The 24048-nt window shown below is 35.1% G+C and overlaps 1 protein-coding gene across 7 annotated transcripts in view; it reads right to left on the bottom strand.

The window, feature by feature from the left end:
• The window catches only part of UHRF2 (ubiquitin like with PHD and ring finger domains 2), a 49534-nt gene that overhangs the window by 6680 nt on the left and 18806 nt on the right, over positions 1-24048 (bottom strand). For 2 of the 7 annotated variants that reach the window (XR_004987195.2, XM_036434023.2), the window contains exons 4-12: positions 17777-17995; positions 17268-17377; positions 14297-14480; positions 12962-13085; positions 12344-12451; positions 9580-9684; positions 7146-7252; positions 3377-3539; positions 2562-2702 (exon numbers count right to left, since the gene is read on the bottom strand). Coding sequence is in view for 6 of the 7 variants with exons in the window: in XM_036434023.2 (XP_036289916.1) it covers positions 2562-2702; positions 3377-3539; positions 7146-7252; positions 9580-9684; positions 12344-12451; positions 12962-13085; positions 14297-14480; positions 17268-17377; positions 17777-17995 (1261 nt within the window). In the remaining variant the exon portion in view is untranslated. Of the gene's footprint in view, positions 1-125; positions 284-610; positions 644-2561; positions 2703-3376; positions 3540-7145; positions 7253-9579; positions 9685-12343; positions 12452-12961; positions 13086-14296; positions 14481-17267; positions 17378-17776; positions 17996-24048 lie in introns of those variants that run through there. The other 5 variants (XM_036434026.2, XM_036434020.2, XM_045580204.1 and 2 more) reach the window with 5 other exon arrangements.

Raw genomic sequence — 24048 nt, 5'->3', positions numbered from 1 at the left:
TGCCTTGCCACCACCCCTCTTCACTTTGCTTTTAATTTCTTACAAGTTTCTCAAGTTAGTCTCTTAATGTTTCTCTTTATTAGAAGTTATATTATTAGGATCTATTTTCTGTAATCATTACCTACCATCGTCTGGAACTGGCCTTTTGGAGGTTTCCCCTGCCTTCTTTGACTGTCCTTTAGTCTTCTTCCCTTCCTTATCCGAAGGGTAACCTACTGGATACTAATGGGGGGAAAAAGTACAATGTAGACTTAAGCTTCACAGAGAAGGGGAATTCTAGGTCCTAGTGAGAAATTTAAAAAGGGAGAGAGGAATCTATACTTTCCCTAACTAAATGACTTTATATAAAGGAAACAGACATTTAAAAGAAACAAAATTAAAGAACAGAAGAATATTAAAATCCCAAATTCAGTGTAAAACCATGTAGTTTTGATTGTTAAGAAATTCCATTTGATAATACAGTGGTCTTAGTTACAGATCCAAAACAGGAGAGAGAAGTTTACAAGAGGTGTGACTAGGTGGCTGGAAAATTTCGAGGAAGAAAGGAAAGTGGAATCTTGATATGAAGATATGTGAAGATCAACCGCAGAGCACAATAGATGGTACTCACATAGATGGGATTACACTAAATTGTGGGGCCAATCTAAAAAACAAAACAAAACAAAAACCCACCAAAACATTAAGGGACAAAATTCTCTCTCAAAATTAGGGGAAAGGGGAATAAAAGCTTTTAGAATACTTCATACCACTAAATCATTGAATTCTTTATCAGCCAAAGATCAAACTTTAAGAAATAAATTCTACCTATTATGCTTCTATTTTACTGGCTATGTTTTTTGTTTGTTTGTGACACGCTTTGTGATAATATTCATTTTTAAAGCTCAATATCTTTCAAACCTCATCAATGATACATCAACTCATAGTAGACAGGCTTATATGATTCCACTCAGTTTTATGTCTAAATTATTTAGAACGTTCTTTGATGAACAATGGATCTGAGAAAATCTTTTAAAAATACAAAAGATTTTTAGAAATTTCAGTTACAAAAAGAATTAGAGTTGACCCTCGAACAGCCCAGGTTTAGTTTGTGTGGGGGCCCACTTATATGTAAATTCTCTTCAATAAATATATTGGAAAGTTTTTTGGAGATTTTATTATATGAATTGTTATATCTCTAAATAGATATAAATTTCTTTTTCACATTATCTTTTTGTTTTATCTTTACTGTTAATAACACATATTGCCTTGTATCATGTAAGACAATACTGATGTAGGTACTGACAGATAATTCATCTTATAAACAGATCATGTAAATTCATAGTATCATTAAATATAGTATTATAAATGTATTTTCTCTTCTCAGATTTTTCTTAATAATATTTTCTTTTTTCTAGTTTGCTCTATTGTATGAATATAGTATACTAAAGGCCCGGTGCATGAAAGTCATCCAAGGGGCTTGGCCCTCGCAGCCCTAGCTTCATTCGAATGGCCACTTGGTCTAATTAGCATATTATGCTTTTATTATTATAGATAATACATATAACAAACAAGAAATGTGTTAACAGTCTATGTTATCAGCAAGGCTTCTGGTCAACAGTAGGTTATTAGTACTAAGATTTTGTGGAATCAAATGTTACACATGGCTTTTTGACTGTGCAGTGTTCGATGCCCCTAACCCTTATGTTGTTCAAGGGTCAACTGTAATTTGGCAGTTATTTTAGCAGCTGATGAGTCTCATTTAAACAATAAATTCTATGATTTTAAAAAGAAAACAAAAACAGATACAGACTTGCACTAAAAGACACACACTCACCTGCCTGGGTGGTCAGATACTTGCCCCATAGTTCAGCCCCTACACATGCAGTGTGGGCAGAGCCAGGGAAAATGATAAAGCTGGTAGTCTTTACAGAAAGCACAACAATGGGAATGATGGCGGATGAACTCAAACCATGCTCTGAAGTCAGTGTCAGGGACAAAGTCTAGGTAGTGCAGGGGGAATGTAGCCATATTATTCACTATGTACACAAAACCAACAAAGTCTTATATGAGTTAACAGATGACATGGGCAAAGGGGAAAAAAAGGCATAACACTAAAGGTGGTGACAGAGCAGAGAAGCAGCTTTGAGGGGGAAGAGAGAAAAGGGGTGAGGAAAAGTGAGAAGGGTAGGAAGCAGACCACTCTAACAAGCCACCTCCCCCATTCCCTTACCAGACATCCCCTATGCCATCTAGGATACACAGCCCTTTTCAAGGCTTCCTATATCTAAAAAGTTTATGTATCCCTTTCCCTCATACTTTAAGTCAATTCCATATTGAATTGGAAATACTTTACTTTTCATTGACCAGCCCAACTTTTCCCAAGCACATTCTTGGTCTGAAGGCAGTTTGAAACTAGGATGCTACCTTTTATTGCTTTTCCTTCTGTATATTTGCATGATCTCATTCTTATGCCTTACCATCCACTGATCAACTGCTGTGGGTTATATCCAGTGTTAAGGTATGTTGATAGTAGGGTTACATTTTTATGACTATACAAATAGCCTAGACAAATGTAACCTAACCTGTAAACGTAGGCATAATCTCCTTGACCGTTCTATTCCTTCTGAGGTCCAAGGAGCAGGTTCATCATCATCTCTTCTTAAAAGATAACGCCAAACCAAGAATCCATGGCTTGTTGATTTCTCTGGCCAGTATTTCACCACCTAAATCATAATATTTCAGTACTAATTTGAGATTTAAAGTGTAAACTTATTCATAATGCCATCCTATTAGTGCTTTAAACTAGCCCAAACTAAATGCAACTTCAAAAGATACTTCTTTTGGTGTAGTATCAAATAAATTAAGAATATTCAAATTATTATTTTGACCTTATTTCTTATTAAGATAGTTCCTTTATAAGTATAGATTGCTATAAATTAAAATACTAACAAGATTATGCTCATTAATAGTTTTGCATAATAGTAAATAGAAATGGTGACAGTGTCTCTTTTTTTTAAACTAAGAATACAACCTATTTAGAAATTTTAATGTGCTGCTTAAAAATTGATTACAATTAAACTTATTCCAAAAGCTATATAAGAATCAAGATCTACAATGGCCAAGTTATTTAAGTGGTTTTATCATAGAGAATACACTTGTAAAAAGCTTAACCCCAAATATAGCCTTGCCCTTATGGTCTTGAAATTAGTCTTAAAAGAAAAGTATCAAATTTAAGGTCACTTTGTGTATCTGCTATATATCTAGAAAAAGTAGAAATATTAACTAAGATAGTCTACTGTTTCCTCCAGCCCACCCACAGCAGAGTAGTTCCCGGTGGTAACCCTGTCCTAAAAGCCCAGGAAGAATGACTAACAAGAGGTCATGCCAGATAGAGCACCTTATAAATGCCATCATATCTGTTGCCTTCTTCAGGAGCATATTTGCTGATCTTCCTCCCTTTAAAACTGCGTATCACTCTGACTGGCTTACCAGCTCTCCAATTCCGAGATTCTGCTCCAACTTTATCATCCAATGGAGCATCACAGTTTAGGGCCAATGCCCTAAAAAAATAAAACAAAGTCTTTATACCAAGTAATCTTTCTCCAAGTATATAATCACATCAGTAGCTCAATTAAAAGGTGAATTATGCCTTACCTGATGGTTAAGATTCTATGATTCTTTCCATATTATTCCAGATAATAGGATTATGCTTTCCCCCACCAGCAGAGAAGACAAATCAGTTTTCTGATGTCATCCCCAAGCCAGGGGATTGGTTCTCAGATAGCCTGTAGGGTTCTTCTGAAAGTAATAACATCTGTGCCACGTATAATAGAAAACAACTAGAAATACATGGAATTTTCTTTAAATAACGTTTGTTGAGGGAAGGGAAAAGTTGGAAAACTAAAGCAAGTGATTGTTGTAATAGTTATTTTTGATATGGGAGTAAAGTAAATCGCTGGAATAATGTAGAAAGAAACCCAGAAAAATACATTTGTCAGCAATGTACAAATGACCTCTCTAGGTCCGCTTTCCAGATAATGAAGTTTCCTTAAAGTTTAGAAAATATTAAGAACAAGTTCAATATGAGAATATCCTTTAAAAACCTCCAGTAAGAAGATAAGTTTAAATAAAACTGAAGCATCCAAGTGTCTGTGGTAAGTCATGATAATAAAGACTTCTGGCGGCTCAAGATCAGTGCATTTTACTGTTGACAAATGAGCAAGCAGGAACACTAAACTTGAGCTGATTTAGCATAAGCTTCCTAAGTATGTGTACTCGGTAATAATCAGTAAGGCTACTAGATGTTAGGTCTTTCTTGGGAGAACTTACTCCTGCCAAAAAAGAGACCAAACTAGAATCTATATGAAATTAGTATTTTTTTTCTCTAAGACACCTACTTTCTAACTTAGAAACCACTGAGAACACATCAGGTCAAAAATACATACACATAGCCTGACTGACGTGGCTCAGTGGTTGAGCATCAACCTATAAACCAGGAAGTCAAGCATGGTTCAATTCCCAGGCACACGCACAGGCTGTGGGTTCTCTCTCATTATTAATGTTTCTATATCTCTCTCCTTCCCCTTTCCTCTCTGAAATCAATATATTAAGTAAATAAATAAATAAATATTAAAAAATACATACACATACAATCTGGTGTTACAAATATTTGTTCAGGGTATAGTTCTCTTTATGTAAGCTCAAAAATATAGCAGACAATCCACTAAAATATATACTTTTAAAAATATATATCTTTATTGTTGAAAGTATTACAGATGTCCCCTTTTTTTCCTACTAAAATATATCTTGATTAAAAAAAAAACACTAAAACAATTATCTTGATCATAGTTATATTGTAAAGCTTATTATTATTTTTTATCTCAAAGGGAGATACATTTACTCTGGGAGTTAGAGGAAAACACAGTCAATGACTAGTATTACATTTTTATGGGCTATCTATCTCAATACATACTTCATCTTCTTAAAGAGCTAACATAAAGATAACTACTATCTTCATGTTAATGAGTGCAATGCTTTGGTGCTGACAGGTTCCTTCAGTCATAATGACTGCCACCACTAGCTGGCATTAACTCACTTCTAGCTTCACAGAAGTACCAGGCTGTACAAGTATGTGAAGAGTCCAAGATGATGAAACTAACTAAAACAAGGCTCTCCCACTACTCTATCCACAGCTCAATTGGTTGTCTCTAACTGACCTGACAAAAGATGGCCTGGTTACCTTGCTATCCCTAACCTTTCAGTTTCATAAAGAGCAAGAGCTTAGAAGAAATAGGGACAAACTTCTGAAAAGCAAAAAGCAGGTATCAAACTACCTCTTAGCAGAGAAACAAAAATGAATTGGATTATATACTAGTCAGGAAAGAGTATGTTGTAGGTCAGAGCTAAGGGCCTTTCACCTAGTTTTCACGTTCATAATTCATACAGGTACCTTTGCCTAAAAAGTTTTTACAATGAATCATAAGGCGTACTCAGAGCTTAACGTATAAATTAGCTGAATGGATATTTGAGTCTCTATAATATATCAGTCCTAAAGTGTTTTGAGTTAATATTTCATTTTCACTATCTTCCTTTTAAAACATTTTTACTACTTGTCAATAATTTTGTAATAATATTATAAACATGGTAAACTTATTAGGTTCTTCAAAAACTTAAAAGGATTTACTATGTACATTTCAAGTGCAGCTAGTTATGAAAGAAGTCTCATTCAAACAAAGAAATCTATTATTACAGGGAAAATATAATTTTCAGATCTGACAACCTGCAATAGCCTTCTTCAAATTTGAGATACATTTTAATTGACAAAAACACATCAAATCTAACTACTTGTAAGATCACTCCCCCTAAAGAGCTGGTGTATTGCTGGAAGAAGACTAGCTAGGGACTGGACTCCTGCCTCAGGAATGTTTCACCAGCAAATCTGGTCTGTCTCCTCTGCTGGTTCAGTAAAATAATCCTACTGCCAGAAATAATATAGAAGGAAGACATAAAAACAGAATCTATATAACTTGGTATTCAACAAAGTCTTGAAATCATACTGGTATATTCTTTACTTCACATGGTAATCAGAAATTATGGGTACACTATATAAAACCGAGTGATTTAGACTCAAGAAAGCGAAAATTACTTTTACTTAACAACCCACAAAATACTCTTATTAATATAATATAAAAAATTTAAACTTTATGAAATGATGACAAACAAATTATCAACATGACAAGTTATAAAGTAGTTGTTGCTGTATCATGGTTTGGGTTACTGAATTTATTATTACTGATATTAGCAAGCACTTACGAAAGAAAACATTTTTAAGTTACTAAATTTTCTGTTCCCATGGAAGCTAGAATATCATTATATTCCTATAAAATTAAGGACAGCATAAGGTAGCTTTTTTGTAATGCCTTACAAGCATTTAGTTTAAAAAGATTACTTTTGTCACTAAATAAACATTCTTCTAACATTTAAAAGAATCTTATTATAAATCCTAAAAACACCGAGAATAATTCTGATGTGTTATTTAAGAGCATAAGTGTGGCTCCCTGTCCCACATTAGTGTCTCTTCTAATAAGAACTTTGTCACTTTAAAAAAAAAGTGTGTGTGTGTGGGGGGGGGGGGAGTACAAGATAAATCTGTGGCCCTGGCCAGTGTGGCTCAGTTGTTGGGTGTTGTCCTGTGCACCAAAGGGATTATAGACATGGATTATGGGCTCAATCCCAGGTAGGGGGGATGCAGAAGGCATTGATGTTTCTCTCTCACTCTCCACTTCTCTCTCTCTAACAATCAACTTAAAAAGCTTAAAAGAAAAAAGAAGATAAATCTATGTTCAGTAGAACATAATTCTGACCTACGGGATAGTTGATAAGCCACCTTGTCCTCGATTTTACTTAAGTTATACAGGCTTCTTGCTTCCAAAGGATTTAACATGTTTTCAAATGCAAAGTACAGTTATTAAGATTGGGAAATATGTCATTTTAAAAATAATAATTTGAAGAAATAAGTTAGGATTTGAGAACAATTATATAATCAGGTAATGGGATTTTAATTTTAGATCTTTAGCTTTCAATGTAAGATTCTCCTCTACAGTCTAAGTTATAAATTATAGTCTTCATTCTAAATAGTCTTTACAAACTCTAGCAATAAAGAGTACCTGTTCATATTTGTTAATGTCTGATCAGCTGATGGTGAACCAATTCTTTTATTACCAGCCAGGTTTTTACCACCACTCCCAGTGTATGTGAATTCATCACCTCGGTCCTGTGGGAGAAGATTTCTTCATCATTAAGACACCTAAACCCAAGTATAATTTCATCAATTCTTGTTTCAAAGTCAGAACACTAGTTGGGATGTTGTAAACTGACATGGTCTCCCAAGGTATCTACCAAAATAAGACCCAATTCAAATGCAATCTTATGTATAGTATACTTTTAAGTATATATTTAACCTAAACATCTCTTTTTAAAGTTACACACCTCCAAATAGGGCAATTCTCATAATATACACATAATCAAATAATCTATAGAATATTACAAAACTAGCTCGTATGGGTTGGGAATATTATTTAACTTAGTGTTGTTAAAAAAAATCTTATCAATATTAGCATGGAGTACCATTTAAAAAATTCTCCATAACACATTTATTATGTATTTATTATTTATTATACCAGAGGCCCAGTGTATGAAACTTGTGCAGTGTGTGTATGTGTGTGTCCCTCAGCCTGGCCTGTGCCCCTTTGCAGTCCGAGAGCCCTGTGGGCCTAAGCCCTCAGTCGGACATCCTCAGCACTGCCGCGAAGGTGGGAGAGGCTCCCACCAGCGGTGAGCCAGGCTTCTAGCTGAGTGGTGCTTCCCCTATGGGAGTGCACTTAGCACCAGGGGACATTTCCTGCATTGAGCGTTTACCCCCCTGGTGGTCAGTGCTGTCATTGCGATGAGCTATTCAGTCAATTTGCATATTAACTTTTTATTATATAGGATATTTATATATATATTATTTCTGTAGATATGATTTGCCTACAATAAAAGGTCAAAAGATTGAAAATGCTTACAAAATATAACATCTCCAGATATATCTTAGTTGGCAATCTCTAAGCCTAAATTATTCTTTGCATTATTTAATAAACTTAGAAATGGCATACAACACTTCATTAGCACTTTTTCTCCACAAATGTTTAACTAATAAATATATTCAAAATATGGGGAAAAAAGAAAGTGGTAATATCCATCTATAATAACTTTAACTTGGTACTCATTTTTAGTTTTATAATTATAGGTTTATGTTTCATATATTTAAGACAAGTTTCTGGTCCAGATCACAGGACTGTATACATCCTTATTATATGCTTAGATTACATAAATTTCTTAATGTAAAAATCAATAACTCAAGGGGGAGAGAGGAAAAAACAATCAATATCTTTCTGACGTAAAATTATATTATTTTTTCTATTTTACACCTGGGAAACTGAAGTTAGTGGAGTTAAATAATTTGGCCAAGGTCTCACACACAAAGGTCAGAGTCCAGATCAAAACAACTTACTAATTGCTAAAAACATATGTTGAAGAGATTCCACTTTAGTTGGTGTGTTTTCTTACAGAGTCTTTAAAAATCTAAGTGCTGACTTTAATTAGTTACATAACATTCTTTATATTTCTAAAAAATACTTAAAGATATAACTTCAAAAAATGCATGTCAACTACTATACAACCCAGCAACTGTACTTCTGAGCATTTATCCCAGAGAACTGGAGACTTATATCAGCAAAATAACAACAAAAACCTGTACATAAATGTTAAGAGTTTTATTCATAATAAATAACCCAGATGTTCTTCTAGAGGTGAATGGTTAAACAAACTGTGGTATACCTACATCATGGACTACTACTCAGCAATAAAAAGGAATGAACTATTGATACATGCCATAGTTTGAGAATTATGCTGAGAAAAAGAAAAAGAAGAAAGAAAAAAAAAGCCATTTCCAAAGGTTACATACTATACGATTCCACTTATAAAGATTTTTGTAGAGAAAAAATTTTAGAAATGAAGAAAAGATTAGTGGATACCAGGGGTTATGAGGGGTTGGGGGAACAGATATAGTATATGTGGCTATAAAAGGGCAACAAGAGGGATACTTGTGGTAAGGAAAATAATGTTGCATTCTGAATGTTGCATTCTGAATGTATCATGCCAATATCCTGGCTGTGATATTGTTCTATAATTTTGAAAAATGTGCTATTGAGGGAAAGTGGGTAAAGAGCACAAATATATTTATACTATTTCTAATGCTACATGTCAATCTAGTTATCCCAAAATTACAAGTTTAATTTAAAAAATGAGATCTACAGGGAATGTATTTTCACTGCAATAACCAGTTAGTTAAATATGGTAACTGATTACATATATATCAAAATAACACAAAGACCAAATACTGTCAAATGATTTACCCTGTAACCTGTAGAGAACCATTTCAGCATAAATAGTGCACTAAAAAGAGGTAGGATTTGATATACTCTAGACACAACTTCTGTATTTTACTGAATGATCAAAACCTATTCTAAAAATAAAGTATAAGGTTTTATCATGACTTACTACTTCATCTGCAAATCCACCAGCCAGGACAAGAGAATAAGCTCCATCATTACTTCGGCCATGAATTCCACCAACATGGGGCCTATGCACACCTGCTTCACTCACCTAGAAAATAAACAAAGTCTCAAAATACCTTTGAACATTTAGTTAACTGTTACATTTACAAAATGCTTTCACATATACCCTTTGGACCTAAAAGCCTCCAATTAAAACTGCATTGTCACCCAGAATTCTACTTTTTGCTCAATAACTTTACATCTCCCAAATATATATTCCTTAGGTACTAAACTGATGATTCCTATAAGTGCTCAAGCTTAGAATTCTGAGTTTCAAAATAATCATTAAGTAATCATTTTTTGTCTATTGCTAATAATAGCTCAATTTGGGTAAACAAGAACTTTCTTTCTTTCTTTTTTAATATATTTTATTGATTTTGTACAGAGAGGAAGTGAGAGAGATACAGAGTTAGAAACATCGATGAGAGAGAGTCATCAATCAGCTGCCTCTTGCACACCCCCCACTGGGGATATGCCCGCAACCAAGGCACATGCCCTTGACTGGAATCGAACCCGGGACCCTTCAATCTCCAAGCCGATGCTCTATCCATTGAGCCAAACCGGTTTCGGCTAAACAAGAACTTTCTATCAGTGCTACAGATCTCTTCCTTTCTTATTTTTCGTTTTTGATTATGCCACTGTTCCCTAGCCATGTCAGAAAGGCAAAGGTCATGTTAGCCTCAATCTTCTCCTTTATTGTTCAAAACCATTTATTTGGTCACAAATACTGCGGATTCGATCTCCCAAATCTATCTTTTTCTCCTTTCATGGTTATAATACTAGTTTGAGTTGTTAATACTTAAAGACCCTGTTTCACAGCTTCCAGTTTTGTTTCTTCAAACTCAATCTACCACCAGAAACAGAATGATCCTTTTAAGAAGCAATCTGCTTTTAATTTTCAACTGCTTAAAATATATTAAATGGTCTGATAGTCTATGGCACCCAACTTAAGTATTACACATTATCCTTTCTCAATCTGACTACTATCTCCTTATCTCCAGCTTCTCCTTCCTGGAGCCTTTATGTTTGAACCAAAACTACTCAATGCTACTCAAACATGCTACCCATTTTCTTAGTTTACTCATGCTACTCTACTTTTTCAATGCCCTATTTTTTCCATTTACATTCACAACTGTCTCACTAAACCGACTGTCACATCTTTGTGTACTTCAACTCCCTCAGAGAAGCACTGTAATTCATCTGCTTAACATACAACTGTTCTTAGCAGAGGAAAAGGAGCTAAAATCCATACCTGAATAGTGGACTAGGGAAAGAGGCAATATCAGCTATGAGAAGCTGGTATGGGCAATAGAACCTGGATTTAGTCCTTGGAAACACCAGGTACTTCAGAAGATAAGATCACCTGATTCCCAACCTCACCAACCCTGAAGAAAATACATCTCTTCTGAGTCTTCCCCAATTTCCTAAATGGAAAATTCACCCCTCTACTTACTCAGACCAACAACCTCAAAATCATCTTAGACCTTTTTAGTGGGGCTTTTAGAATTTGGAAATGAATTAGTGACAGGCACACACACACACACACACACACACACACACACAAACACATCAAAGCAAATTAGAAAACAATTAAAAATACAGAGAGTGTTTTTATTGTATTTATATTTCATGATATTGTATTTATAAAATTTTTTACTGTATTTACATATCCAAAGTCATAATATTATAAACTTTGAATACTGATTTAGCCAAAATTATTTTAACCATTGCAAGGATGGGAGGATAGTGTGTTTAACTATTCATTTTCTATATAAGTTAATAAAAGTAGTAATATATGAAGACAAAAGCAGTTTAAACACATTATTGGGAAATAATGTGGTAAATCCAGAAGAAAACAACTCAAATGTTAAAGTGGTTGCCTCTGATGAATAGAAAATGGGAACAAAGGGTGGGTTTTTAAAATATGCCATGTATTAGTATTTAACTTTTCAAGCTATGTATATCTCTTACACTATTTTAATTTTAAAATGTTACCACTGTAGACCCTGACAGGGTAGCTCCAGTTGGCTAGAGCATCTTCTCAATATGCCAAAGTGGTGGGTTCAATCCCCAGTCAGGGTACAAACAAAAATCAACAAATGAATGTATAACAACAATTCTCAATATATATATAGCCACACTAGTCTTATTTAAAGTTTAAAATACTCTAATTGGAAACTTAAGTTTTCCGTAATGATAAAATTACCTTTCTAAACAATAAATCAGGAATAAATACAACAGAGCCTTCTACAAGGGGTAAAGGTAAATAATTTTATCCTGAAATTATATGGCAGTTCCTCTGACCAATACCTAACAATCATTCAGGAGGATAAGCCCCAAAGAAAACACCTAAAGTGAGCCTTCTTGAAGTTCAATGACATTAGATGAGAACTTACCACCTACATGACTTAAAGGAAATTTCTTTAGAAAGCTTACCAATAATGCTAGCCTACATCACATAACAGAGAGTAAAATTAAATGATAAAAAGGCTAAAATGATGAAATTAGGCTAATTTCATGATAAATGTTTCTCTGTCAAACTCTGGGGAAGAGCCTACACATTACAACAGAAAATCTTGCATTATAACAACTGAATGCCATGTGTAACTATGTAAGTTAGTCTATTTATAATCAACAGGCAATGATTGTTTTTACAATTTGAACTATATCCAATTTTATCCTTTCCACTAAGCCAATTTTAAAAATACCTGAACTCTAAATCTCCAAGTCGATCCAACTGGAACCCCAGGAATAGGTCCATAATGATTAGAAGGAACAATGGTACATTCTTTAGTGCGACCAACACAGGCCATTCCCTACAAGTCACAGAAAAGCCATTTGAGAAATCAGTTACGTTAAACCTTTAAGTCCTTAAATCCCATACTTGTGAATATAAACCCAACTATATGATTAACAATATAAAACAATCCAAATTAAGTTCAATGAACAATTATCCTATATAATAAAAGCCTAATATGCTAAGTGTCTATCTGTTCATTCAACCAGCTGCTATGACATGCACTGACCACCAGGGGGCAGACATTCCAAGTTAGCTTGCTGCTGGGATCCAGGCAAGATGGGCCAGAACAGCCCTGGAGCCCTCCGGTGGTCCCTCCCCAGCCCCGACTGTGCACAAGGCCTCTAGTAATAATTATAAATTAGCAATTAATATCATTAAACAACATAATTATTTGTTAATATTTCTGATACTTAAAAGAGTACTACAATATTTATACCATTACTGCTGTTGTTATTGAAACCTTATAACTTACATTAGAGTTATAAATATTATGACTAGAGAAAAAAAAGGGAGACTTTTTCTTTACCCTTCCCCAGTCTCTCCGGCTTTCGGTACTAGCTGATGGCATCTTTGCTTTCTTTTTACTCATCTTAAGTTTTTCACCAGCTTTTACAACTTCACTGGAATCAGTTTTACAGGAAGGACAATACCTTAAAAAAAAAAAAAAAAAAGAATTATGATAATACTATATTAAAGCCAATCTATATACCGTATATAAAAGCCTAAGCGGCTGTTACTATTAAATGACTGGTCACTATGATGCACACTGACCACCATGGGGCAGACTCTCAATGCAGAAGCTGCCCCCTGGCGGTCAGTGTGCTCCCACAGTGGGAGCGTGGCTCAGCCAGAAGTGGGCTCATGGCTGATGAGCATAGCTGTGGGGGGTGGGAGCCTCTCCTGTCTCCGTGGCAGTGCTACTGGGTGGCGGCAGCAGCAGCAGCAGGTGCAGCGAGGCCAGGATAAACATCAGCAGAGCTGTGCCCGGCCCTGGCTGGGGGTCTTACCCAGCCACCTTCAGCTTCAGCACTGTTACACCCCTCAAGGGGATGTCAGACTGCTGGGTTTTAAGCCCAATCCCTAGATTGCGAGAGGGCACAGGCCAGGCTGAGGGACCCCACCCATGCACGAATCCATGTACCAGGCCTCTAATAACAAAATAATGGCCTTTGTAGGTCAGAATGAGTTTTAAGATGTTATAATCAGTGTATAGTATAGAGCTTCAGCTGGTACTTAAGTATTAAAGTTTTCAAAATATTTACATGATTTAGGCTGGTCAAAGCAACAATACAACAGAACAAAAAAGTTGTCACTCTCTTAGAGAACATAAAATATTTTAATATCATAAATTCTCAGTTCAAAAGCCAGACACAGCTGCCCAATTCAAATAGAATCATCTTATCACTAACGCTGAGAATGGAAATTATTCACCTAATAGATGATTCTAGACTGAACATTAAACTATGTATGCAACTCATACATCTCCCATATAAATTGGTTATTAGAATTCTCAAGCGAAAAATGTATAGTCTATTATAACAAGTATTTAAGGATATTTATATTAGCTAAGTGGTATAAAGGAAATACATCAGTGTTGTATGTATGCTAAGAGTGATTAGAAATGCCATGTGTCTTTAGAACATAGACTTCGTATTGGAGCAGAGACAGGAGGGATTAAATATGGAGCTAGAGATCAGTTCAGAAGCTGTTGTAATAACTGAATAAAAGTATTAAGACCCTAATACATTAAGTACTTTAATATACATTATGTATCTTTGGAAATCTATGTTTGGTGGTTCAAATATCTATTTCACATTAAATTTTAAACATAGTAACAACAAAAAACCCCTGATAATCATACCATTCCTCTTCAGGGACCTTATCCAAAGGTGGGTTCAGGCAGTAAATATGATAGGCCAAGTTACATTCATCACAAAGAAGCTGCATGCTTGGGTCCCGTTTTTCACCACATTCACGACAGGAGCAATCACGGCAGTTTTTATCTGGGTCTCCGCGACAAAAGTTACATTCAGGTTCATTTCTCCCTAATAAGAACACAATGCAGCAAGCCTAGTCTTAAAATCATTTTTATATCTATGAATCTTCTAAAGAAAACCTCATAAAAATACTACACAGCTTTTTTTAATGACAAGAAAGGAACTATAAGGAATAATGAGAGTATAGGACTTTAATAATAAGTGCTTGAGTCTCATTTTAGATTTATGAATCAGATTTTCAGGGATGGGCTCAGGCATGTGTCAGTAATAAATCTAACTACACTCAATCATGGGGATAATGCACTTTTGTTTTAAAAATTTATATTGACTAAACGCATGGTTTCCCAAATGTGCACCAATCCAGTGAACTCACTAGGGTACCATAAGATATCTTACAATTTCAAGTGAAATACTATACTTTGTTGAATAAGTGGCATTTCCAACTCAGTTGATTTTTTAAATCCAATTTATCAATTGATTAAAAATTCTGGCAAGTTAAGAAGTACCATTTATTGCCCCCTCCCTATCTAAATCCAAACACCTTTTAACAAGGTGTTCCCTTAAAATTTTAAAATATACATAGTTACACCCAAAAAGTCTTACAGTAGTGGTCATAATACCAAAAGTTAATATTAAATGTTAACCAAAAGAACAGTTGGATAGATTTTATGTCAGTTTACAAGAATTATTAATATAGAGGAAGACACATTTCAAAAAGAAAATAATTTTAAAAACCTACAAAATTATTTAAATATACAAAGATAAATTATATATGGGAAGATGTCTAAAATGACATACAATGTTAGCATGCACCTCCTGGGAGTTCTATATTACTTGAATTTATATAATATGTACATTTTTAAAGGAAATTTACCATATTAAAACTAATCTAGCAATATAAGGGAAATGGGGAAAAGTACCTGACAAAGGGGATGGAAGAAGGAAAAGAGAAAAGGCTACTGATTTTAGTGCTAACTTTTTGACTGAAAGCTGCCTGTTCTTGTCAATAAAGGTATTTTTGTTCCACTTCCACTAAGGTAGCTTAACACCTAAGTATTGGAATACAACAAACCTAAAAGGAATGTTTAGATTTTTGGTTGGGGAGTGAGTCAATGGAAGTCTGGATGTGGCTCTGATATGGTTTCTTTACACACAAGTGCAAAGTTGTAGCTATAAAGTGATTAGTATTAAACAGAGAACACACACACACACACACAGATATACTGAGTGGGAGGAAACAAAGACATGAGAAAAACTAAGTCACATTAAGTAGGTTTACTCATTAAGTTACCTTTTCCTTAAGATATAACCATACAAATAGTCATACAGAGTATGATTTAACACAGCAGTCACCAACCGGCAGTCTGTGGACCACTGGTGGTTCATGAGGTCCAAAAGGTTGGTGACCAATGTGTTAAGGCTCTTAATTAAAAGCTAGATATGTTATTAGAATTGCATAATTAAAAAATTAGAAGAGCTGCCCTCGCCAGTTTTGCTCAATGGATAGAGCACTGACCCACAGACTGAGAAGGGTCCTGGGTTTGATTCCAGTGAAGGGAATGTACATTAGTTACAAACTCAATCCTGGCCCTGGTCGGGTCACGTGCAGGAGGCAACCAATTGATGTTTCTCTTTCACATCGATGCTTCTCATTCCGTCTCTCCCCTTCCTTTCCACTCTCTCTAAAAATCAATGGAAAAAAATATCTTTGGGTGAGAAATAACAAAACAAACAAAAAATTAGAAGGGTCTAGATAGGTAACATGAAAGTCTGCTTATTGATCTATTAAAGTTCTTTTCTTATAATCTTGCACAATTAGGGTAAGAAGAGGTTAGACAGGATCTCTTGTCTTTATCAATTCTTTCGCAGAATATATTAGACACTGACAAGTGGCATAAAATCAATGGATTGCTCTCCACAAAAAAATCCAGAATTAGAGTTTGAGACACTGTAATCTATTTGGAACGACAGCAATTGAATCATAAGTGAATAGACCTAGAATCTAGTCATATCTCTGTTACCAACTAGATGCATGATATTAAGCAAGTAAAATATGTACAATGAAGAGGTAGGGATACATTTTAATGATTATATAAATCTCATTTATTACCTCCCAGAAATTCAAGGATTGGTCAGCACTATTATTCTTAGGCTCTACTGGTCTAATATTGATATTTAATAGTAACTTTTGGTATTATGACCATTACTATAAGATTTTTTGGGTGTACCTATGTGTATTTTAAAAATAGGTCTCATTAGTAAAAATTAATCTTGGATGGCCATAAAATTGCTGAAACAGAATTTTTTTTAATAGAACCTATAGTAGAGAAAATGGCAATAAACACCAAGAAAATATTTCTGAAAAAATAATTTATCACGTGAGAAATTCATTAGACCAAAATGCATCTTAAAACTGCCATCCACACTAATAAAAGAGAAAGATGCAAATGGACTATTCCTTCTAGACATCCACCAGCCAATCAGGAATATGCAAATTAACCCAACAAAGATGGTGGGTTAATTTGCATATATAGGTGCCAAAGGGCCAGGGTTGGGATGCTTGCATCTGACATAAGTGTTCTGCACAGCCCTAACCGGTTGGGGCCTCTGGGCAGTGTGGGAAGGCAGAAAGACTACTAGGGGCAGAGTGAAGGCCCTGACAGCAGCCAGGGGAAGGCAGGCCCACTCTTACAGGAATCTTAGTGCATCAGGCCTCTCGTCTTAAAAATAAAATTGTACGGGCTAAGTTTTATATTTCTTTACATTATTCCCTGGCCAATTAAAATGCCAATCACGTACAATACATGTAGTGTAAGCCCAGAAAAAAATTCATACTTAAAAACTTTCCATCTGCCAATGATAGAGGATGGGCCCCAGGTTTCTCGATCTTGTAGATTTCATTTACAAATTTTATCTGGCAGTCATTTAATTTTCCTTCGGAACCCCTGTTTGAAAAAGGAAGAAAGGTTAACTTCTGCCAGCAAAATACACTCATATGCAAGCTATAATTAAAAGTCAGGTGTGAAAATTCACTGAACTTTGTCTATTTACTAATTGGGATTTTAGTTACAGTTGCTATAAAGATTTAAGGGTCATTCTTAATAAAAAAAATCTCGAGAATTTATTTTTAAAAGCATCCTTTCGTAAGTAAATTCCCATCTTTCATAGATGCCCCATTTAAAAAAAAAAAAAAAAAGAAACTTGTGCTTAATATTTAAAAATTACATTCCTAATTTTTAAGTATTAAGCATAAGCAATAATACATAAAGGAGGCAGATCTTAATTTTACAGAAACCATTATGGAACCAACGGCAGCAATGCTAGAACAGTGAAGAGAGTCTTACCCCAAGAAAACAGTCGCACGAAGTTCTTTTTTGGTCCTTGAAATGGTCTTCAATTCAGTAATTTCTGCATCAAACCAATGTCCTCTATTAATAGGACTTTCTGCATTGTAATTAACCATTACCACATCACCGATATTCAGTTCATTCCATTTCAAAATGGTTCTAGCGCGTGGTCGAAGATCCTTCAAATTTACTTTTACAATACCACTTTCCGGATATCTGAGAAGACAGGAAGAGAAGAATCACAGAGCAGTGCTTATGATAACTGCCAAAGAAGACTAAAATTATATGCAACCTATAGAAAAACCTAGTCATATTATTCTTAATGGTAATTAAATGATATTTATTCATGATATTAACTGCCAGAATAAATAATTCTTGCTAAAAACTTAGTGAAACATTCTTTGCTAACTTGGGGTAGTGAAACAACAACAATAACACACAAGCTCTTCTTTCTCCACCTTTTCTTAACCCAAGTTTAAGAATTACTTTAACAGGAGTAGATGCTGACCTCTTCCTGAATTTGGAACCAGTTCCAGTTCTGCCATTTGTTTTTAAATATAATAAGAACATGAACCCAGTTAATTTCTGTGACAGTCGGACATCCCCTAAGGGCTCCTGGACTGCGAGAGGGCGCAGGTCTGGCTGAGGCATCCCCCCTCAAGTGCATGAATTTCGTGCACTGGGCCTCTAGTTCAAAGTATAAGTGGGTTTGAATTTTTATAGTGTGAGAGAGTGTAGATTTCTTCATGAAACTTAGGCATACAATGAATGTGTTCCAAAGCTTATCTTTGGTTCAGTCTCAAGCATCTTCTTGATAGGGTTAGAAGATAACCCTAAAAAAAGAGAAGATGCTTGAGACTGAACCAAAGATAAGCTTTGGAACACATTCATTGTATGCCTAAGTTTCATGAAGAAATCTACACTCTCTCACACTATAAAAATTCAAACCCACTAAAATAAATTACTAGTTCAGAACAGAATTATATTATACAGTATATGTATATATACTCTACATAGAAATGTCATAAAAATGAAGTGTATTTTTCTAATTCTAGTAAAAGAGATGTTATGTCAATTGCTATGTAAAAAATAAACATGGAAGGGGAATATAAACTACTCTTAAGTCAACTTGAAAGTGGTCAAATATTACTATTATTCTTTTCCTGGGTATCTTCATCTACAGAAAAATCTTACTATATAAAGTGACGACTCAAAAGCTCTAGTCTATCCCAAAATTTCCTCTTCAGATTCATATATCCAACTACATTTCTAACATACATCTCAGAAGCATCTGAAATCCAAGTTATCCAAGATAGAATTCTCATAATCTCTTAATGCTCAGCCTTTTCTAGAGGAAATCTTTCATACTCCCAGAAACTTAGGAGTTATCCCCAATTTCTCCTAATGTTTCCATTTATTTACTAGGTCCTTCTTATGCTATACCTTCAACACTTTTTAAAAATATATATATTTTATTGGTTTTTTTTTTACAGAGAGGAAGGGAGAGAGATAGAGAGCCAGAAACGTCGATGAGAAAAATCGACCAGCTACCTCTTGCACAACCCCTACTGAGGATGTGCCTGCAACCAATGCACAGGCCCTTGACCGGAATCGAACCTGGGACCTTTCAGTCTGCAGACCGCCGCTCTACCACTGAGCCAAACCGGTTTGGCACCTTCAACACTTTTTGGTGAAACTATACCCACTTAGTGAAGACCTGCATTTCTCTAAATCTCTTAAAGACCAACATAGCTCCATTATTAGGATCACACCTTATAGTCCATATCACACTTTTGCCCGAGATTCTGAAACACAGATCCACTTAAAATATTTTGTGAAGGTTGATGACAATATGTTCAGAGGCTATGGGAAAACAGGTATTCTCATACATTACCGATGGATGGGAGTACAAAGTGGTACTGTCCCATTGTAGAGGGGAATTTGGGCAAAGCCAGAAAAACTGTCTATATATTTACCTTTTAACCCAGGAATTCCACTTCTAGAAATCCATCCCAAATATAAACAGAAATCCTTATGAAAAGAAACATATACAAGGCTATTTATAGCTGCACTGTCTATAATGGAACTAGAAACACTCTAATGTCCATAATAGAAAAACCACTTAAAATAACAGATACAATTATATAATGGAGTATTATGCTCTTATAAAAAAAGAATGTATTATCTGCTATGGAATGATATATATGGAGAGCTATATTAAAAAAAAAAAAATAAAGCAAGATGCAAACAGTGTTTATAGTATGCTACTTTCTCCCTAATAAATGTGAGGGGAAATACAAATAAATGTGAAAAATTATATATATATAATTATAGGAGGAACAAGGAGGGACAGTTTCCCCTAATTTTTATTTATTTATTTATTTTTTTTTACAGATTTACTTATAGAACCATGTAATGTTTCACATAATTATAAAACAATCAACAAAATGTGAGGAATCCCTAAAAATCAAAAGCAAAATGAAACAAGCCCAGTGTCCATCAACAGTACATGAGCGGACAAAAAAAGCTGTGGTACACCTATACAATGGAATACAACTCAGACATAAAAAATAAAATCTTACCCATTGTGACAGCATGGATGGGTCTGGAGCACATTATGGTAAATGAAATAAGCCAGACAGAGAAAGACAAGTACCATACCACTTCATTCATGTGGAATCTAATGAACAAATAAACTAACACAATAGAAATAGACTTGTAGATAGAGAACAGATTGACAACTGTCCTAGGAGAGGTGGGTTGTGGGATGGGCTAAAAATGGTAAAGGGGTTAAGATGTTTCTTTCTGGAAATGATCTTTCTCTCCCCTTCTTCTCCCCCCCCCACCCCTCAAGTCAATAAAAACATTTTCTAAATAAACTATTATGTCAGGTTCAACATGAAGAAGCTCTCATAACCTAGAGATGGGACAATTACACACACACACACACACACACACACACACTCGTTAGATTAATACAAATGTTAAAATCCATTAGTTCATGATACTAAGAAATAAAAATCTCACTGGCCAACCTCTCGAGAGTGCTAGGAAACGTACTCATTCTGAACACTGAAAAAGTTCAAGAATCATTCATTTATCCTACTTTTCCTGTATGAACCAACTGGTTGAAATAAGTTCTTTATGAAAAAATAACACCTAATAAATGAAGGAAAGATAGAAGGAGGTATCACCATTTCTGCAACTCTATGGAAATAATAGTTGTAGGTAAAGATTTATTACTGCTAAAATCATTAAAAGTTGGTAGCAAATTTTACAGTGGATGATGGATCAATCAGGCTGACACCACCTAAAATTTTACCACAAAAGAAATGCAGGTATTAAGTGCCTCCCAGAGACATACAATAAGTAAACACCATCTCTCAACTAATCTTATCAAATAATATAATTTAAACCCAACCAAACCTCTAGAATTAAGTATTAGCTTCCAGGAAACTAACATTAATAGAGAAACATGTTAAACGCCATTAAAAAAATATAATCAGCAAAGTCCAGGCAAAATGGAAAAACTGAATAAAAGGGGAGTAATATATAGGATCCGATTAAACCACTCAACTGAATGAAATGGGCAGATCTTGTTTTGATCTTTAATAACGTAAATATATTTTTTTAAAAATACAATTAAGGAAGTCTAAACATTGACTGGTTACTTTGTATTAAGGATTCATAAATTTCTTGTAAGATTTGTTTTTAATGTGTTAGGGTCCCCAAGTCTATCCTCAGGCTCAGTGATTTGCTAGGGAAATTCACAGGACTCATTCTCACAAGATAGCATATAGTCTGTTCCCAGGTCTATGATTTACTACAGAGATAGGATAAAAAGCAAAATCAACAAAGCAAAAAGGCACATGGGGTGTTGTCCAGAGGAAAACAGGCACAAGTCAAAGACTTCTCTCCCAGTGGAGTCACACTAAAACATGTTTAATCTGTCCAGCAACAAGTTATAACAACCCGTGTGAAAAACCAGGGATGCACAGTAAAGAATTCCCACCCTAGCTGGTTTGGCTAAGTGGATAGAGCGTCGGTCTGGGATTGAGGGGTCCCAGGTTTGATTTTGGTCAAGGGCACATGCTCGGGTTGAAGTCTCGGTCCCTAGTAGGGGGGTACAGGAGGCAGCCAATCAGTGATTCTCTCTCATCGTGGATATTTCTCTCTGAAATCAGTTTAAAATGTTTTTAAAAGAGAAAAAAAAGAATTTCCAATATTTTTAAGGGGCTAGTCATGGAGGCCCAGCACATACCAAAATTCCAGACATCCAGAAGCAGATGTTCGGCATAAACCATATTGTTCACACAAACAGTTTAAGCATGGTGAACCATTTTTATCAGGGATTTTTCAGAAAATCCTCCTAAAAGTCAAGTTCCCAGACACCAGCCAAAAGTCAACCACACAAAGGCCTTTTCTTAAAAAAATAAAAATAAAAAAATAAAAAAATAGCAGTCTCAGGTCTAATATGTTAGGTCTTTTCTACGCACTTTAAAAAGAATGCTTTTAGCTATTTTGTCAGTTGAATGCTCTAAGATGTCAAAATAAAGACGAACCTATGAAAATTAGCAAGAACTGGACTCGGTAGCAAAAGCCCTTATCATGATGGACTGTCACTTTGAAAGGAAAGAAAGAGGTTGGGCTTTGAAAAGCATGAATGCCTGACAAACTCTTGGCTGGCCCAATGGTGAACTTTGGTCCATAGACTGACCAAGCAGTTCCACAACGGGTAGAAACTGCCATGCCTTAGAACTGCTGCCATGTTTAGTTACTGGCTGGAGGATGTCCGCGAGTGTGGCATTGATCAAACACTGGCTAAAAGTGAGCTGACTGCACTCATTTCTTGCAGCTGGTCAGCAAGTTCTTTCTAGAAGGGAGTTTTGAGCAGTGCACCCACCATAGATACTAAAGCCATACATAAGGTCATATCTGGTTGAAATGAGGTTAAGGTTTAGGACTTGCTTAAAAATAATCCAGTGGTGCTTGGAAATACTAGGATATAGATGGCCAGGAGTTCACAATGTTTGAAACTGAGTTCATTATACTGTTCTCTCAACCTCTATATAAGTTTAAAGAATTCTACAATAAAAACAAAATGCTTGAGGCTCAAGTTAAAATCCAAACAAAAGATACTTTTTTATTTTCTACTTTTTGCAGTTTCCCCCTGTATGTATATAACATTCAAAGAGTTAACACTCAAGGCTTAGAATAAATTCATACACTTGATTCCTGTTCTCCAGATGCAATCATTTTCAATTCTTAAGCTATTTCTTTTATTTACCTCTATATTTTTAAGTAACACTCTTGTACTTTGTTTTTGACTTCCAACTATTATTCTACCCATCCCACATGTTCGGTTCATTTGCCTCCATCTTCCTCTTATAATTACTAACACAAGACCCTGCTCTAAGTGTTCACATATGCTAACAATTCTTAGGATAGAGGTAGGTGCTATTCTATCCCTATTTTACATAAGAGGCACAAAAGTGAAATAAGTTGTTTAGGCAGAAGAAACATGATTAAAAATTCTGATCATTTGGCTTTAGGCACATGCTCCTTCATTGACAAACTTTTTCTTGCTCTTAACAGTATAAATTAAGTTGGTTATAAAAATCAATATTTTTTTAAAATATATTTTATTGATTTTTTACAGAGAGGAAGGGAGAGCCAGAGAGCCAGAAATATTGATGAGTCATCGATCAGCCACCTCTTGCACACCCCCACCAGGGATGTGCCCACAACCAAGGTATGTGCCCCTGACCAGAATCGAACCCGGGATCTTCCAGTCTGCAGGCCGATGCTCTATCCACTGAGCCAAACCAGTTTCGGCTAAAAAATCATATTTTTATTTATTTTATTTTTTAAACCTCTTTTTTAAAAAATATATATATATTTTATTGATTTTTTACAGAGAGAAGAGAGGGATAGAGAGCTAGAAACGTCGATGAGAGAAACATCGACCAGCTGCCTCTTGCACACCCCCTACCGTGGATGTGCCCGCAACCAATGTACATGCCCTTGACCGGAATCGAACCTGGGACCTTTCAGTCTGCAGACCGACGCTCTACCACTGAGCCAAACCGGTTTCGGCTAAAAAAAAAAATCAATATTTTTAATAAAAGTTTTTATATGTAGACTAAGATTTACTCACAACTAAATAATGAAATGTGCTTTACATGTCCTTTCTTTCACAGCTTTGTTTTCTGTTGATGCTTAACTGTTCTTTTGAGTTCCAACTTGCTTAGTTTTCTGTGTACCCATCG

Source organism: Pipistrellus kuhlii, unplaced genomic scaffold, assembly GCF_014108245.1.
Source record: "Pipistrellus kuhlii isolate mPipKuh1 unplaced genomic scaffold, mPipKuh1.p scaffold_m20_p_12, whole genome shotgun sequence".
Classification (NCBI taxonomy): Eukaryota; Metazoa; Chordata; class Mammalia; order Chiroptera; family Vespertilionidae; genus Pipistrellus; species Pipistrellus kuhlii.
Note: the sequence above shows the minus strand (reverse complement) of the source record. Positions and strands in the feature narration are given on the sequence as shown.